General features: G+C 47.3%; 1 protein-coding gene across 1 annotated transcript in view; it reads right to left on the bottom strand.

Annotated features, from left to right (window-relative positions):
- Nucleotides 1-3,524: 3,524 nt before the first annotated feature.
- The window catches only part of AMER1 (APC membrane recruitment protein 1), a 21,782-nt gene continuing 8,907 nt past the window's right edge, over nucleotides 3,525-16,399 (bottom strand). Inside the window, exon 2 of the mRNA XM_027835998.1 lies at nucleotides 3,525-6,909. Within this exon, the coding sequence (XP_027691799.1) occupies nucleotides 3,710-6,817 (3,108 nt within the window). The 5' untranslated portion in view covers nucleotides 6,818-6,909 and the 3' untranslated portion in view covers nucleotides 3,525-3,709. The remainder of the gene's footprint in view (nucleotides 6,910-16,399) is intronic.

The following is a 16,399-nucleotide window of genomic DNA, read 5'->3' as shown; positions in this document are numbered from 1 at the left end:
ACAACTTGGATGCAACATATCCCTGGATAAGCTGAAGCGGGCACCCTCCAAACCCTTCCTTCCCACCCCCTATGCAGGGGCTAGGGAGAGCCCTGTTCATAGGAAGCTCTTGGCTTTGTGCTTGATTTGGGGTGTAGATGGGGGGAGCCAGGCTGCTTCTCACCATTTTCTGAGCAGAGCTCCAAGGCCCTCATTTCCCAGGGGGCAAAACGTAGAGCCTGGCTGGCTAGGATGTCCTCCAGGGATGGGGGGCTAGGGATAGGGGAGCTCTAACTAGGTGCTAAGACAGGATACCAGACTGCAAAGGGGAGCAAAGCCACAATGCGGTCATCCCATTTAGAGCTGAAAGGGCATTTAGAGATCATCTAGCCTAACTTGCTCTGTTTTACAGAAAAGGAAAACTGAGGCCCAGAGAGAAGAAAGGACTTGCCCAACTATTAAGCACCAGAGTGGAAATTCAAACCCAGGTGTTCTGATTCTAAATGCAATACTTTAGGCTATTATACCAGCATCCCTGGGGCAGGAAGTCTGGCTGGGTGTTCAGAAATGGATTCAGGAGATCCAGCTGAGAAAACAGGATCTTCCTTCCCTCTTCTGGGTGAGCACTTTCTATGCCAGTGCCTCCCTCCCTCCCCTAGTCAAAGATCGAGGCAGTGGAAAAAGAACTGGATTTGGAGCTCGACAACTTGGGAAAGTCACTGCTATCTCTTGCGTCTCAGTTTCCTCATCTAGAAAATGAGGGGGTTGGACGAGATTACCACGAAGGCCCTTTCCAACCCTAAATTCTATGGTCTCAAGTCTCAGGATCAATCACTGTTCACAGCAGCAGCAGCAGCAGCTTGGAATTAAACTCTCTAATTGACCTGTGCCCCCTACCTTACCACTTGGGATCTACTTGAACAGGGCTCTTAGGGGCTTCGTTTCTCAGACCTGAGCTGGCCCAAAGTGCCATCTCTAAGTCTAGCTTAACAAGTCTCCTCTTCTCCCCCTCGGCCTCTTAGCACAAACCATCTGGATGAAGAGTGAGCCCCTAATGGCCCTGCTGTTACTGTCAAGGATAATGACCAGCCACAGATTTTAAAGTGGGATCTGCCTATGCTGAGCATGTATGTCTTAACCCAACTGGTTGCTTTGGTTTTTATTCAATCCTACAGCCCAAAGGTGGGCTCCCTGCCCTTTCATGCATATGATTCTTCCTGTTCCAGTCTCCTCTCAGGCCCAAACAGAGAGAAGAGGTCTCAGCTGGAGCCCCAACTGTCTTTGCTGATAGGGAGGATTTGGGGCACTGTGACTGCCCCAGGTCAGCCCAAGTGGTTGGTGCCGTATGTCGGGTTCCCGACTCTTGCTCTGCTGGCAATTCTCCAAGGGCTTGCCACCCAGTTCCTCTCTTCTTTTCCCATGTTGGCTGCTTGCCCTTCACTGGCATGGGCTGAGGAGCCTGAGGTGGCTCAGTTCACATGAGCAGACAGAAACTTCGGCTGCCCTGGAGGAAAACCCAGGGCCAGGGTGGGCTGAGACTGGTGACTTCCTGCCAGACCAGCCAGACATATTTCGGCTCCCACCTCCCCAGACAGCCTTGGCTGGAGGCCAGGGAGGAGGAATGTGGGCACATTTTTCTGGAATGCAGGGCCTCATAACAGGGGTGGGGCCTTCACTAAGAGGAAGGAAAGGCCCTGCCAGCATAAACCATCAGCTAGCAATGGTTCCAGTCAGGGGACAGCTTGATGTCATCTCGTCATCCAAAGGCATAACCCTTCAACTGGCCAAATCCAGCCAAGAACACCCAAATTACAAAAGGGAGGGGACCCAGATCCTTGACCAATGGCTACTTCTGAGCCACTGTGATCCAGGGTATAGCAGTCCCAGCCCCTTTGGAATCCTACAGCAACTGTTCAGGCACCCTTCTCCAAATGGAAAGCCCTGGTAACCTTATCCTTCCAGATCCAAGTAAGGGGAGGGGAAAATAAGTCAAAATTTGGGTCATTACACACCCAGACAACTAATATCTTGCATGCAATTCAAAAGAAAGAAATTCAAGCAGAATTACTCAGAGCCTATCTCTTCCCAGGAATGATGAGAGGCTCGGCATGGGATTTCAGCAGCCCTTATTCAGAGAATCATAAACAGAGCAGGAAAGGACCTTAGAAGCCACCAATCCAACAACCTCATTTTACAGATGAGGAAACTGAGGCCAAGAGAGGGGAAGTGACTTGCCCAGGGTCACACAGCTAAGTTAAGTGGAAGAGCCAGGTTTCGACTTCAAATCCTGCTTTTCTCCCCCCACCATATCAAGAAGCCTCCCTTGTGGGCATGTGCCAGGGAGTTCTTCCATACCATTACTTATAACCTAGTTAAACATTAGAAAATGATAAAAAAGCAGGAAGGGGGAAACGGATTGATCTGCAAAGTGGAACTATCATGCAATTCTAGGTGCAGCAGCTTGGCAGAAACTGGGGGGAGGGGAAGCAGGGCACGTGGTCTTTGGTGATGCTAAGGGCCAAACGAATTGGCGGGTAAAAGCTCTTCTGGCACTCAGAAGAAGCCAGAGGTGCCTTTGGTAGCCAGTCCAAGGGCAGAGCTTGGTGCTAGCTAGCTACATAGCAACAGGTCCTCACAGGGCATGATTTTTGCTTCCGACCAAAGAGTGAGGCTTTCAAGACAGCGTGCCAGGATGCTAGACTCCAGGAGCTGCATCCCCCCACCCCCCCACCACCACATGGGGCCTTTTTTATCGAGGACTCAGACAAATCTTCAGGCTTCCTCCTCACCCCACTCTCCTGCTCATCTTGAAAAACCAAACCAAACCAAACCACCAACAACAATAACACACCAACAAGAAAACCACTGAAAAGCACCTCAAACCCCAGCAAAGCCTAATTTAGGCTGTCTCACAATGCCATACTCTAATGGAAAGAATACATTCCTGATGATGAGATTGTGAAGACTTTCTTCTGAGGAAAAAAGGGGAAAAAAGTGGAAAGCGACTTAGCTAGACACCAACGTTTTAGCTTATTGAGAGGAAAAGATGACATAGAACCAGGCTCTGTGGGCAGTGCCAGCAAACAGACCCATTTCCTGCTTTTACCTCAAAAAGTTCAGTCCCTCCACTGGGATATGGGGATCTTGTCCACTCCAAGTCACTCCAAAGCCCAGGTTACAAGGTCCCTTTGTGGTTATGGAACAATAACCATAGACTTGGAAACCAGCCTCGTGCCACTCTAAGGACATTGGGTACAGATGCCAGCAGGAATAGTATCACCCCCAAGCCATAGGTGGCAAATATGCTGAAGTGGGGGGAGGGTTGCACCATAATTTCCTGTCTATAATAATAAACTACATCCACTAGATAGATGGGGGTTGAGATGAGGGGAGGAGTGGGACTGGTCCCTGGCTGGTAATCGGTGCTGTGGTATGTTCAAAGAAAGCAGCATCACTAACTTGGTAGGCATTGTGGGTATGAAGTCATGGCAGCCAAAACCCTGAATGGATCTTAAAGAAACCGAAAAAAATGACCAAAAAAAAGATAGGTGTACATCTGTTTTCTCATGGCGATGTATATTCCACATAATACAGCCAATGATGGAGAGAAGAACCTTTACAACTCAGAATAGCTTTCATTGGCCAAAATACTTCTCGAGTTCAGAAGCAAGCACCTCTCGTGTTCCGGGCCTAGCACTGGAAGCTCAGGCCCCAGCAGCGGCATCAGGTGCTATTTGGCTGTGGTTACATTCATGGCACTGGACAGGTTACTGGGAGGAAAAGAAACTCCGTGGCTGCCCCTCCCCTTGAGCTGGTTGGTGTTGGTGCCCCTAGACTGTGGGGGCTGCCATTTGGGGTGTTCTTCCCAGCCCTGAGGGGAGTGGGGTGCCTCTTGGATGATACCCACTGATTTGCATTTAGCAGGAAGACCAGAGAAGCCTCTGGTAGGCCCTTTGGATTGCAGGGGCACCATGAATGCCTGCTTTTTGGCCTCAGCCTGGGCATAATGTGCATGAGGATTCCAACATGGGCTCCCCTGCAAGTCCAGGTGAGAAGGGCGGACTGCCTGCCGTTGAACTTGGGGCCCTCGATCCCAGGAGTCCCTTGGTGCTAGCCCCTGTAGCGAGCCATAGCAGGCTGGGGACCCAAATGGGGTTCTAGCCACATCTGGCTGCTGCCAGCCATGGCCAGGCCCTGTTGGTAGGGAATAGTGGGCCCAGGCTGGCCAGTCATATGCTTCTGAGGGCTCTAGGTAGGAGCCCAAGGGGCTCTCCCAACCCCACCTACCCTCCACAGGCTCTGCCAGCTTCCCAGACTCCATGTAAGTCGGGGCTAGCTGAGAGCCAGCCAATTCCAGTTCCAGGGTCTCTGTGTCCAGGGAGCGGCTTCTCCTGTTGAGTGTCACAGGAGGTGGCAGAGGGGGAGGGCTCAAGCCAGGCAGACCCAGGTGCCGGGGGAGGCTGCCCACCCCCCAGGGAAAACCTCGGAAGGAGCCAGGGAAGAGGCGGTCATCTAAGTCATCCAAGGCCTCCTTGGGAATGTAGCCTACATCAAAGTCCTCATCATCAGTATGGAACTCTGGAGGGCCCTCACACTCCCCTTCTCCTTCCCGTTCCACATCAGCAATGTCAAAGGTCACCATGGGTGGCAGTGCTGGGAGGTTCTGGGCGAAAGAAGAGTCCGAATCAGAGCTGCCTGAAAGGCTAGAGAAGAGGGTCCCGTTGCTCGTGAACTCCACCAAGGCCTGGGAGAAGCTCACAGCAAGATCTTCCTCCCGGTCCACTGGATCTGCTTCTGGGCTCTCTACCAGTGAGTAGGCAGCATAGGTCCTACTTGGGGACCCCCCTTCAAAGCCAGTCTCCTCTGGGCCTGATTCAAATACTCTGTCACCTGGGCAGACCTGAAGCAAGCAGCTGCTTTGGCCTTTCCACTCATAACATTTTTCTGGAGGTGAGAAATCCCTCCAAACTGGGGCAACAGAGAAGGCCAAGTTGAGGTTCCGACTGGCAGGGATCGGCCCCCCTGGATCTCCTTCTGTATTCTTCCTGAAAGGGCCTCCAAGCCTCTTGTATTGCTCTTCATTGGGCTTTTCCTGTTGGGGATAGGGCCCTTGGGGCTCTTGTCTCTTCCTCCGGAGCTCCCAGTAGATCAACTGTCTCTGAATGGCCACCAGCCTTTCCTCCTCTGTCTCCATGGTGCCCAGATTGGGGTCCAGCCCTTTGCTGGAGGGAAAGGGTTCAAAAGACAAGAAATTGTCAAAGAGTTCAGGGCCAGGGCCTGAAGGGTCAAACAGGCCTTCATCTCCTGGTGGGGAGCCTGTGAGGCTGTCACAGGGCTCAAAGAACTCATACAGGGCATCCCCACTGTAACTGTCCCGTGGCAATCGGTCTTTCTTCCCAGGGCCCAGGCCATCCCCAGAATCATCATCTGGTCCCGGTGTGTTTGAGTCATAGTAACCTTCATCGCTATTTGGGGCAGACTCTTGCTGATCACTTTGTGGAGTCAGGAGCTCCCCAGGCTCAGGATCAGAGTATGGCCGGGCCCCCTCAAATAGGAAGCAGCCGTGGGGGCCCAACTCCCTGGTGAGGTGATAGATGGTGGCCCCTTCCTGTGCTGAGTCAGTCCTCTTGGACAAATGCCCCATGGTTTCTTCTTCCTCCTCTTCCTCTTCTTCCTCCTCTTCCTCTTCTTCCTCCTCCTCTTCCTCCTCCTCCTCCATTTCCTCAGGCATGGCCATCTCCTCACCACCCCCTTGGTAGGTGACTAGGCAGGAGCTCCGCTTGGCTGACTCTCGCCCAGGTCCCCTCTCTGCAGAGACAATGCTCTCACTGATACTGTCCACATCCTGCTCTGCAATGATGTCCCCACAGCCTGTCAGAGAATCAAAACTCTTTAGGGATGTGACATCCCCAAATAGGAGGTTCAGCTGGTCCCCAGAGAGGCCCAATGGGGGCTCTCCCTCCTCCTCATCTCCCCTCACCTCCAGGCCAGATGAGTCCCCTGGGCCACCAGGTTCAGGATTAGTGTCAAGGGGCGGCGGTACTGAGACAGAGGCATCCAAGAGTTTCTCTGGGTTCTCCTGGGACATCTCCCTGGCAACTGGTGGAGGTGGGTCTGGTTCTGAGCCTTGGACTTCGATGGTCTTCGCATTTGCTGGCAGAAGAGGCAAGCACTCGTCCCTAGTGCTGGGCTCAGGAGCCGAGCCTGAAGGCTCCTCAGGCCATTCTCTGGGTTTCCCCAGCCCCTCTTTGCCTGGAGAACTTCGCTCAGGCTCGGGGGCCTTGGGCTTACGGGGGCGGCGGATACTACTGAATAACCCTTTCAATCCTTTCTTTGGCCAGGGGGCAGCTGAAGCCCTCTCTGGCCTGGGCTTCTCAGGACCTCTGGGTGGAGATTTCTTGAGGCAGGTTTCTGTCTCCAGGGCCCCATGGGAGCTCAGGGAGCTAGGGAGCAGGTAGAGTGATCTAGCTAGGGGTGAGCTGTGGTTGGCCCCTTTGACAGATGGTGGGTCTGACTCCTGGGAGGCCTCCTGCAGACCATCATGGGTCTTACTCTTGCTCAGACCCCTTTTTGCAGCTCCTTTCCCTGGCCCTTTGCTTCGGCCTCCCCCCAAAAAGCTGGGCAGAGTACAAATGCTCCTTTTGCCACCGAAAAGCTTCAGTGCTGTCTTCTTGAATTTGCCGGGCCCTGCTGGGGGCAGCTCGGAGCCAGGGCCTTCAAGCTCAGGTGCCTGCCCAAGAGCTCTGCTCTCTGCTCCTTTGCCCTGGTGCTCCCCACCAGCTGCTCTTCCCTTAGTCTTTGTGTGCTCCTCAGGGTGGCCATCCCTGTATGTCTCCATGGTGACAGGGGCCAACGAGGTACATTCAATGTGAAGCAGGGACCTTGGAGTCTGGCCCAGGGCGCTGTGTTAAGGACATCTCATGGATGGCTCTGGAAGAGACAAGAGATACAATGACAGAGAGACAGCTGTGAGGAAGTGTCAAGCCTGGTTCTGTGGTCTCTGGCTTGAGCAGAGTTAATCAGAATGTAAGGCAAAACCTTCATCTACTCTACACTTTCTTCCTCCTTGCCTTTCCCCTTCCAGGCCCCAAAGCGTTGAAATTCTACACTGAGCACCAGGCAGCTGTGCCTCCTACACTCCTACCACAGTCTCCCTCCCCTCCCTTCCAGCAAGCCCATCCCTGTGGCCTGGCTGGCTGGTGGAGCAATTACTGAAGGACACAGCATCTGGAAAAACCCAGTCATGTCTTTAGTGGGCTCAAATGGGGCAATTGTTCTCCAAGTCCTGTCAATTTGACCTCCATAATGCATCTTCCAGCTGTCTCCTTCTTTCCATTCTCAAGGCCAACACCCTAGCTCAGGCCCCCATTCCCTTTCACCTGGACTATTGTAACAGCTTCCTCATTGGGCTCCCTGGCTCAAATCTCCTCTCCAATCCATCTTCCACACAGCTACCAAAGGAATTTTCCTAAAGTGCAGGCCTGACCTCGTCACCCTCCCCTCAAGCACCACCTCTTACACAAGGCCTTTTCGGGATCCTCCCAGCTGCTAGTACCTCCCTAGTCCACCCAATTACTTTGTATTTACTTAAATGTGTATGTGTGTCTACTTATCCACATACAATCTTTCTTCCCCTCACAGAATGTAAGCTCTAAGGACAGGGGCTTTTTCATTTTTGTATTTGTACCTCCAGCACTCAACATGACATCTAGCACATAGCAGGTGCTTAATGAATGCTAGTTTATTGACTGATTGTAGGTTAGCCTATGTGCCTGCTTTTGTGGCTGGGTGGGAGAGAATGAGAGAGGTGGCTCAGTGGATAGAGCACTGGGCCTGGAGTCAGAAAGACCAGGGTTCAGATCTGGCCTCTGACACTTACTAGCTGTGTAACCCTGGGCAAGTCACTTAAGCCCTGCCTGCATAAAAATGGAGAAGGAAATGGCAAACCTCTCCAGTGTCTTTGCCAAGAAAACCCCATGGGATCATGAAGGGTCAGACATGACTGAACAATAACAAAAGCCAGAAAGCATTTGCCTCCTGTGTGAAGCCTTCCCAGATTTTTGAGCTGATTGCTTCCATTGGTTTTGACTGGGTTTAGCAATCTGAAGGCCCTTGCTGTCTGACCCATCTAATTCTGCACCTGCTTTCACCTCATGCCCAAATGGAATCATCTTCACCCTGTATTTCCTGAGCTATGATGACCATGGACTGTCAACTGGCAGATGTTTGATTTTGTGAGCTGGGGAGTGAAGACCGTTCCTATCTAGAAGAGGGTGTGCCTGAGCCTTCGCTGTGGTGGCTAATGAGCCCCAGCCAGCCCTTTGAGCCCACTTTGGATAATAGGCTGCTAGTGGAGATTCTTAAGTTCATAAGGTTCAGAGCTGGAAAAGATCTTAACGATTATCTCAACCCATTACTCCCTCATTTTCCACAGGACGAAACTGAAATCCAGCAAGACTGTTACTTGTTTAGGCTCACACAGCATGGGATTGGATTTAAAGCCAGGTCTTTTAACTCCAGAGCCAAGTTCTTTCCCTTATACCATACCTGCTACCAGTCAGATTAGTAAGAGCTTTGGTGCAGCATATGGACGGACCTCTTACAGGGGGCATCTCTGCTCACGTGCTTGCGTGTGAAAGCTGGCTGCCTGAACTAGAGGTAGGCTACCCAGCTCCCACATACCTAATACAACAAAACCCTGAAGTTTGCATCAGAACAAATAGTGATGAAGAAATCCAATGAGAAACTACAGGAAGTGGCTTCTTCCACCCTAGAACTTCATAAGACTTCAGCTAGAGGCCCAGCAGCAATAGGAAAAGGGACTACCAGCAAAGCCAGAACCTGCAGCACAGTGTAATCTCCTAGGGATATGGCCAGGGATGTGTGTAACCAGCAAGGATCTATATCCAGAAGCAATGGGAACAAAGAGTTCCCCCAAGAAACCCAAAATTCATAGTAGGGACCCTGGAAGCAATTGGGAATGTGAGCAACCAGTTCACTTTGGGTAATGTTTGTAAGTCCAAGGGCACCACAGAGGTCTCTGAAGATCTAGCACTCTGAGCCTCTCATATTGGGGGGTGGGGTGGGGATAGACTTGGGAGGTAGAAATAAGTACAAGAACACAGAGCACCCAAGACAAGATCAAGCTGGCCTGATCACTTCACTAAAAAACACGCCAAGTGTTAGAACTTCGTGTGCTGGCCAGCACCAAATCTCAGTTCAAGAACTAAGGCTGGACAGATAAATAAACACAAGATGTAGACCACTATAGAGAATTCTAACACATCAAGAGATGTCCAGAAATCCAACCGAGAAGACAGTCTGTCTACAACAACTTCAAGCAAAGACTTAAAGGGAAAAAAAACCAGATTTTCCACAAAGACTACAGAAATCTCTAGAAGAAATGAGATTAAAAAGTGAAATATGAGTTTTGGAACAAAGAATTGGAAAGAAAATAACCATCTTGGAACATAAAGTGGTAAACTTTAAACAAGGAATGGACTTCCTGAAAATTAGACTAGACCAAACAGAAATCAATGATTCCATGAGACAGTAAGAAATATTAAGGTAAAAAATTAAAATATTGACAAAATATAAGATATTTATTATTATAAATAACTAACCTAGAAAACAGGTCAAGGTGAGATATCTAAGAGTCGTTGGATTCCCTGAAAAACATGATTAAAAAAAAAAGATCCCTGGACCCTCTATTTCAAGAAATCATAAATGAAAACCATCCAGATATAGTTGAACTAGAAGGCAAAGTAAAGAAAGAAAAAATTCACCTATTACCTCCTGAAAAAAAATCTCAAAAGGAAAAATACCAGCAATGTTAAAGCCAAAATTCAGAGCTTTCATGGCAAATAAAGTAATACTTTAAGTAGCTGGAAAGAAAGAATTCAAGTACCCAGGAACTACTGTAATGATCACACAAGACTTGAAAGCTTCTATTATAAATGAGAGGAGATCTTGGTGTACAATATTCCAAAAGGCAAAAGATGTAGGCTTATAGCCAAGAATACCTTACCTTGCAAAGTGAGTATAATCCTACAGGGGAAAAAGTAGACTTTTATTGGAATTGTGGACTTTCAAGCATCTCTGATGAAAAGACCAGAGCTGAAGAAGAACTTTGAAATGCAAACATAAAGGTCAAGAGAGGGCTAGAAAGGAAAATTTATTTGAGCAATTAGAATAGGGTCTATGATGTTGCAGTGCTAATATTCTAATAGAGGGAGTAGAAATAGATGTCTCTTCACAACAGCTTCAAAGGATACTAAGGGAACCAAATAAGAAAAGCAGAGAACTGGGGAATATATTGGTTCTGTACTGAGGGGTTTAAGAAGACAAAGTATAGGGAAGGTAAAAGGATTACACCAGCACAGGAAGGAGGAAGGAAGGGGTAGAACTTACTATTTCTCATAATTAGAGTATGCAACAATTATACAAACAGAGAAGAAGGGGTGGGGGGAGCATGCATCAAATGAACCTCACTATTATTTGAAACTGATATAGAACGGTTGAGCAAACATACACAGACATCACTTACAAGTTTGGTGAGAAATAAATGAAACTCAATATGGAACAAGACAGAGATTGGGGGTGGGGCAGCTAATACCAAAGCAGAGAATAATGGGAAGGAAAGCAAATTTGTTGATACTAAATGGAAGGAAAATTAAAAGGAAGAAAGAGAAAGAACTAGAAACTAAAGGGATATTCATCAATTGGGGAATTGCCAAACAAATCATGGTATATGAACATAATACAATTACACCATAAGAAATGAGGAAAGATTATTTCAGGGAGTCCTAGGGGAATATAAAGTGAAATGGGAGAACCAAGAGAATATCTTTACAATGACAACATGAAAAGATAAACAACTTTGAAAGAGTCAAGATCTCTGATGAATGCAGTGATCAACCATGTTTCTAGAGGATTTATGATGAAGCATGCTACTTGCCTCTTGACACAGAGGTGACAGATTCAAGGTGTAGAAGGAGGCAAACGTGTTTGGACATGGCCACTGTAACTCTGTTTTGTTTGGCTATGCTTATTGATTACAAGGGTGGGTTTTTTTCTCTTTTATTAAATTGTAGGGTGGGGGATACAGCTTAGTAATAGTTATGCCAAAGCAAAAAAAAAAGAGGGCTGTTGTAACATTTTTCAAAGTGCAGAAATGAAAAATGAAGCATATATAGGCAAGACAGCTATGAAAGGAACAGGTTAAATTTTTTAATATATATTTTTAAAAGCGAGAGGTTTTACAGTTTTATATATTTTTATATATTTACAGATTTTATATTTAAATATAAACATATATTTAAATATATTTTGTATATTTACAGATTTACAGTTTCATATGCAATCATTTTTTGGTGTTCTCCTTAGTATGTGGAAATGCTCATTTGGGAACTGTTTATTAAGATCAGAATTTTTAAAATGATAAAATAGACAATTAAGATTACATAAAATGAAAGAGCTTTTGTACAAACAAATGTAATGCAGCTAAAATTAGAAGGGAAAACTGGTAAATGGGGAGGATCTTTGTAAAAAGTTTATCTAATAAAAGTCTCATAGCTAAGATATATATGGAACTGATTTAAATTTGTAAGCCTAAGCTATTCCCCAAGAGATACATGATCAAAGGACATGAACCATCAATTTTTTTTTTTAGGCAATTGGGGTTAAGTGACTTGCCCAGGGTCACACAGCTAGTAAGTGTCAAGCATTTAGTCTAAGGCCGCATTTGAACTCAGGTCCTCCTGACTTCAGGGCCGGTACTCTACACACTGTGCCACCTAGCTGCCCCATGAACCAGCAATTTTCAAAGGAAATAACCCAAACCATCAACAAATAAAAAAATGCTCCAAATCACTATTAATCAGAGAAATACAAATGAAAGCAACTTTGAGGTTCTACCTCATACCCATCAGACTGGCAAAAATGGTAAAAAAGGTAAATGACAAATGCTGGAGGGGCTGTGGGAAAACAGGTCCATTTAGTGCACTGTTGGTGGAGATGCGAATTGAATGGCTGGGCCACTCTGGAAAGCAATTTGGAACTATGCCCGGAAAGTTACCAAACTGTGCCTGCCCTTTGTCCCAGAAATACCATTGCCAGGCATATTCTTCAAAGAGATCAAAGAGGAAAAGAACTCATATATGCAAAAATGTTTATAGTAGCTCTTTTCATGGTAGCCAAAAATTGGAAACTAAGCGACTGTCCTATTGGGCAATGGCCAGACAAACGATGTTACATGAATGTAATACTAATGACAAAATGGACAGCTTGGGGGAAGACCTCTATGAACTGATTTAGGGTGACAGGAGGAGAACAATGTAAAAACTATGACAATATTATAGAGAAAAACAACTTTAAAGGACATTAGAACTCTGAGAGATGCCATGAGAAAACAAGAGTCCAAAGGACTGAAGATGAAACATGATACTTACCTCCTAACAAACAATGAATCTGAAATGCAGAGAGACGTACATTTTCTGGAATGGCCAAGGTGGGGATTTGTTTTGGTGAACTATGAATATTTATGATGTGGGTTTCATTCTTTTGTTGTTGTCATCATTCAATGAGGGAGGGGAGGGAGTAAAGTAGGAGGGATGGATTATAAATTTAAATGTTTTTATAATTTAAATGTTTTATTGAAATTTATTTAAGTGGATTTACTACTAAATTGAGTTAAATGTTTTTAGTTTTAAATTTATCTAAATGAACTATTTATTTAAAATTTATTTAAAGGTGCCTATCTTCCATCTAAGCTCTGAGGAAAGGGTGGCATGGTTCTTCACATATGTAGATGCTGGCTACTAGTTTTCCCATCTAGAATCTTTGGAATGGTATCTTGAGGCTGTGTGGTCCAAGTGGTAATTTACTTTCCCCCAACCTGCAGATTAACCGACACTATTCTGAGACCCTTAACTATTAAAAAATTACCTTACTACTCCCCTCCACCCATTCCACCCCAAACAATCTGGAGCCATCCAAACACTACCAGGGAAGTAGAGGACGGGGGACTGGTCACTTCCTTCATCTTTGGGGCTGGATTCTATCACTGGGCTCTGAAGGTTGTCTTTATAGTGTGCTCAACAAGCCACAGGTTACAGCCAAGCAACCCCTTTCCCCTTGGGGACCCCTTTGTTGTCCTGGATCTCTGGGTACAAGGCAGACCCAGAAATCTGGGAGAAGGGGAAGGGTGAATGGCTTACAGGAGGGAGACAAAGTAGCCCTCTTAGACCTACCAGTTGTAGGTCTGTGGCTGGTTACCACGGTGGTAAGATTTCCACATTTAACTACAACCAGAATTTTCAGGGTGAGGGGGGAATTAGATCTGTGTCTTTTAGAGCAACCCTTTTAAAAAAGGTGGGGAACCTGTGGCCTCAAGGCCACATGTGGTCTTCTAGGTCCTCAAGTGCAGCCCTTTGATGGAATCCAAACAGGGCCACACTTGAGTACCTAGAGGGCCACATGTGGCCTTGAGGCCACAGGTCCCCCCCCCCTTTTAGAATTCCTGACCCTCTGTTTCAGAAACACTGGGTTTGAGTTAAGTACCATAAAGCATTAGTCCTGGGGTCAAGACCCAGGTTTGAATCCTGGCTTCAAATTACTTCTCCTCTCTGGGATCTCAGTTTCCTAAACTGTAAAATGAGGGAGACAGACTAAGTAGTTTGTACCACCTTACCACCTCTAACAGTCTAGGAGTCAGTCTGTTAACCCTCAGAATCTTAAAATGTTAGAGCTGGAAGTCACCCTTGAAGATTATTTTCAAGAAGAGGCAGATACTCCCTGTGTGACCCTGGGCAAGATCACTTCCCCTCCCTGGGCCTCAGTTTCCTTCTTTGTAAAATGAAGGGGTTGGACTCTGTGGTCTCTGAGGACCCTTCCCACGCTAGATCTAGGATCCTATAAACTCTGAAGCTGAGGCCTAAATTAGGGAAAGGACTTACTCAAGGTCACACAGCAAGTTAGCAGAAGACTTAGGATTCATACCTACTTCCGACTCCAAGGCTGCTACTTATACAGAAGGCCTAGGTGGCCGCAACCACATTCATCAACATAATCAAAGCTTCCATCAAGAGTACATTATAAGTCAAGTAAGATTAGAGCTTGTTTTCTGTGGAAAAGTCTGTGGAAAGGTCTGGTCAGACAGCCCCCCCCCCCCCCCCCCCCTTCAAAGCAGGGCTCTGCTCAGTCACTTGCTGGGAAGAGGGATTTGGCTGTATGGGCTGTACTTGCAGGAGAATCAGGCAGACCAGACTAGCTTTTGCCTCTCCCAAATGGAAGACAGGCACACACATGCTGACTCTGGCATTTGGTTCAAACAAAAACCACTGAAACCATTTTTTGGGAGCGAGGAAGAGGAACACCGTCATCTTTGTCCCTGAAGAAAGCTGCTGAGGTAGAAGCAAGCCCAACCACTATCATGGGGCCAGCACAAGGAGGGGAGAATTAGAGCTATTTGTGGGGCATATCTTCATTCATTTCTCCACTAAAGTCTCCATCTGAGGTCTCACCCTGCCACACAAGTGACCTGGGCTTCTCTAAAGGGAAGAGGTGGGAAGGCATAGATAGAGTGGGTTCAAGGAACAAGAAATCTGCTTTGGTGACAACAGAAGGGTTTGAGCAAGGGTGGGGAACGCACAGGTTCTCCACTCCTGGTTCAAGGAAGAAGGCAGTAGGAGAAAAGGAAAGGAAATGATTGGACCACAGGTTTTAGACTTAGAAGGGACTTCACAGGTCATCTGGACCATTCATGAAGTCCCAAAAGTCCAGAATCTGGACAGCCAGCTCCTGCGCTGCCCCTCCTCCCCCAAAAGCAGGGCTCTGCCCTGTCACTTGCTGAGATGAAGGATCTGGCTGAGTGCGCCATACTTTCAAAAGAATCAGGCAGACCAGGCCAGACAATCTTGCTTGACTTGCTATAACCTTTTGCAGGTTATAGTTGTCAAAATTTAGACTCTGCGCTGTGTAAGTGCATGAGAGAACACATGAACAGCCCTGGTATTTCGTAGGTCACCCCAGGGGTGAGCCATCACCCTGCTGGGGAGGGTATACAGAGAGACAAGGATTGCACAGAATGAGTTGGGGTGGGGTAGGGGTTGCAATCTGCACCAATGGGTGGAGTGCCCACTCCGAGGAGCTCCCAGACCTATCAAAGCAAGTCTACGTCACACAAGTCTCTGCATACAATAGGCTCATGTACTTGGAGACAGCATGGACAGCAGCTTTCTCAGGCCTAAAGTCATCCATGAACTCCTTCACTCTAGGGGCTCTGGAAATGCAGAGGCCATATTGATGAGCTCTCCATTTGTGCCCTCAGGAGGGACCAAAGACCAAGTTTCTTATGCTAGAAGGGACCACTCTAGTTACTGTGGCTGATTAATCAAAGCTTTGGAGAGGCCCAGATGTCAAACTCAGAAGCAGCTTTTTTATGGTAGTAGCAGGCAGCTAAATGTCACAGTGGATAGAGTGCCTCAGTTTCCTCATCTGTAAAATGGGGATAATAACAGCACCTACCTCCTGAGTGTCTTGGATAAGATGAGATAACATATGTAAAGTGCTTTGCAAAATTTAAAGTGCCCTGTAAACCCTAGAGAATATTAATACTAAACCAGTTGGTCTCTGAGCCTAAGGGGGAGATGAGGGAAACTGTGGTATTGTAGAAAAAGGGTGTTGGAGTTTGAGTCAGATGACCTAGGTTCCAAACTCTACTTTTAGACTGGATAACCTGGAGCAAGGCATGTAACTTCTCTCTGCCTCAGTTTCCTCATCTGTAAAATCAGGGGATTAGAGTAGACAGCCTCTAGTTCACTAATAACAATGCCAGCTAATGTTCACATAGCGCTATCACGTTTGCCACGCACTTTACAGGTTACCTCAATTCATCCTCACAACAACCCTGAGAGGTAGGCCCTAAAATTACTCCCATTTGACAGATGAGCAAATTCACCTGACAGAGGTGAAGTGACTTGCCTAGGGTCACACAGCTAGCAGGTGTGTGAGGCTGACTCCGGGCCCGGTGCTCTCAGACACTATGCTAAGCACTGAGGAAATGAGACGCCATTGTGGTTAGGGCTGACGGTAGTGGGGGGTGATGGAAGAAGTCATGTTTCCCAGTGGCCAACTGCAGGGAAGGGGGAATGGGTGCCATGTTCTACAACTCAAAAACAATTCAACAAGCACTGATGAATGCAGAATGTGCTGAGCTGAGAGGGGAGGAAAGACATCATTCCTGCCTTCAGAGAAGAACTTCAGGAAAGTCTTGCAGGGGGAGAAGATACCAACAATACATCATATTGTTACCACCTGAGATCCTGGGAAGAGAGGGAGCACTTGGGTTGAGCTTTAAAAGGGAGGGGGAGGGGAGAAGGGAGGGAGGAAGGAAGGAAGGGAGAAAAGGGAGGAAGGGAGG

This window comes from Vombatus ursinus, unplaced genomic scaffold, assembly GCF_900497805.2.
Source record: "Vombatus ursinus unplaced genomic scaffold, bare-nosed wombat genome assembly UNPS02004423.1, whole genome shotgun sequence".
Lineage (NCBI taxonomy): Eukaryota > Metazoa > Chordata > Mammalia > Diprotodontia > Vombatidae > Vombatus > Vombatus ursinus.
Note: the sequence above shows the minus strand (reverse complement) of the source record. Positions and strands in the feature narration are given on the sequence as shown.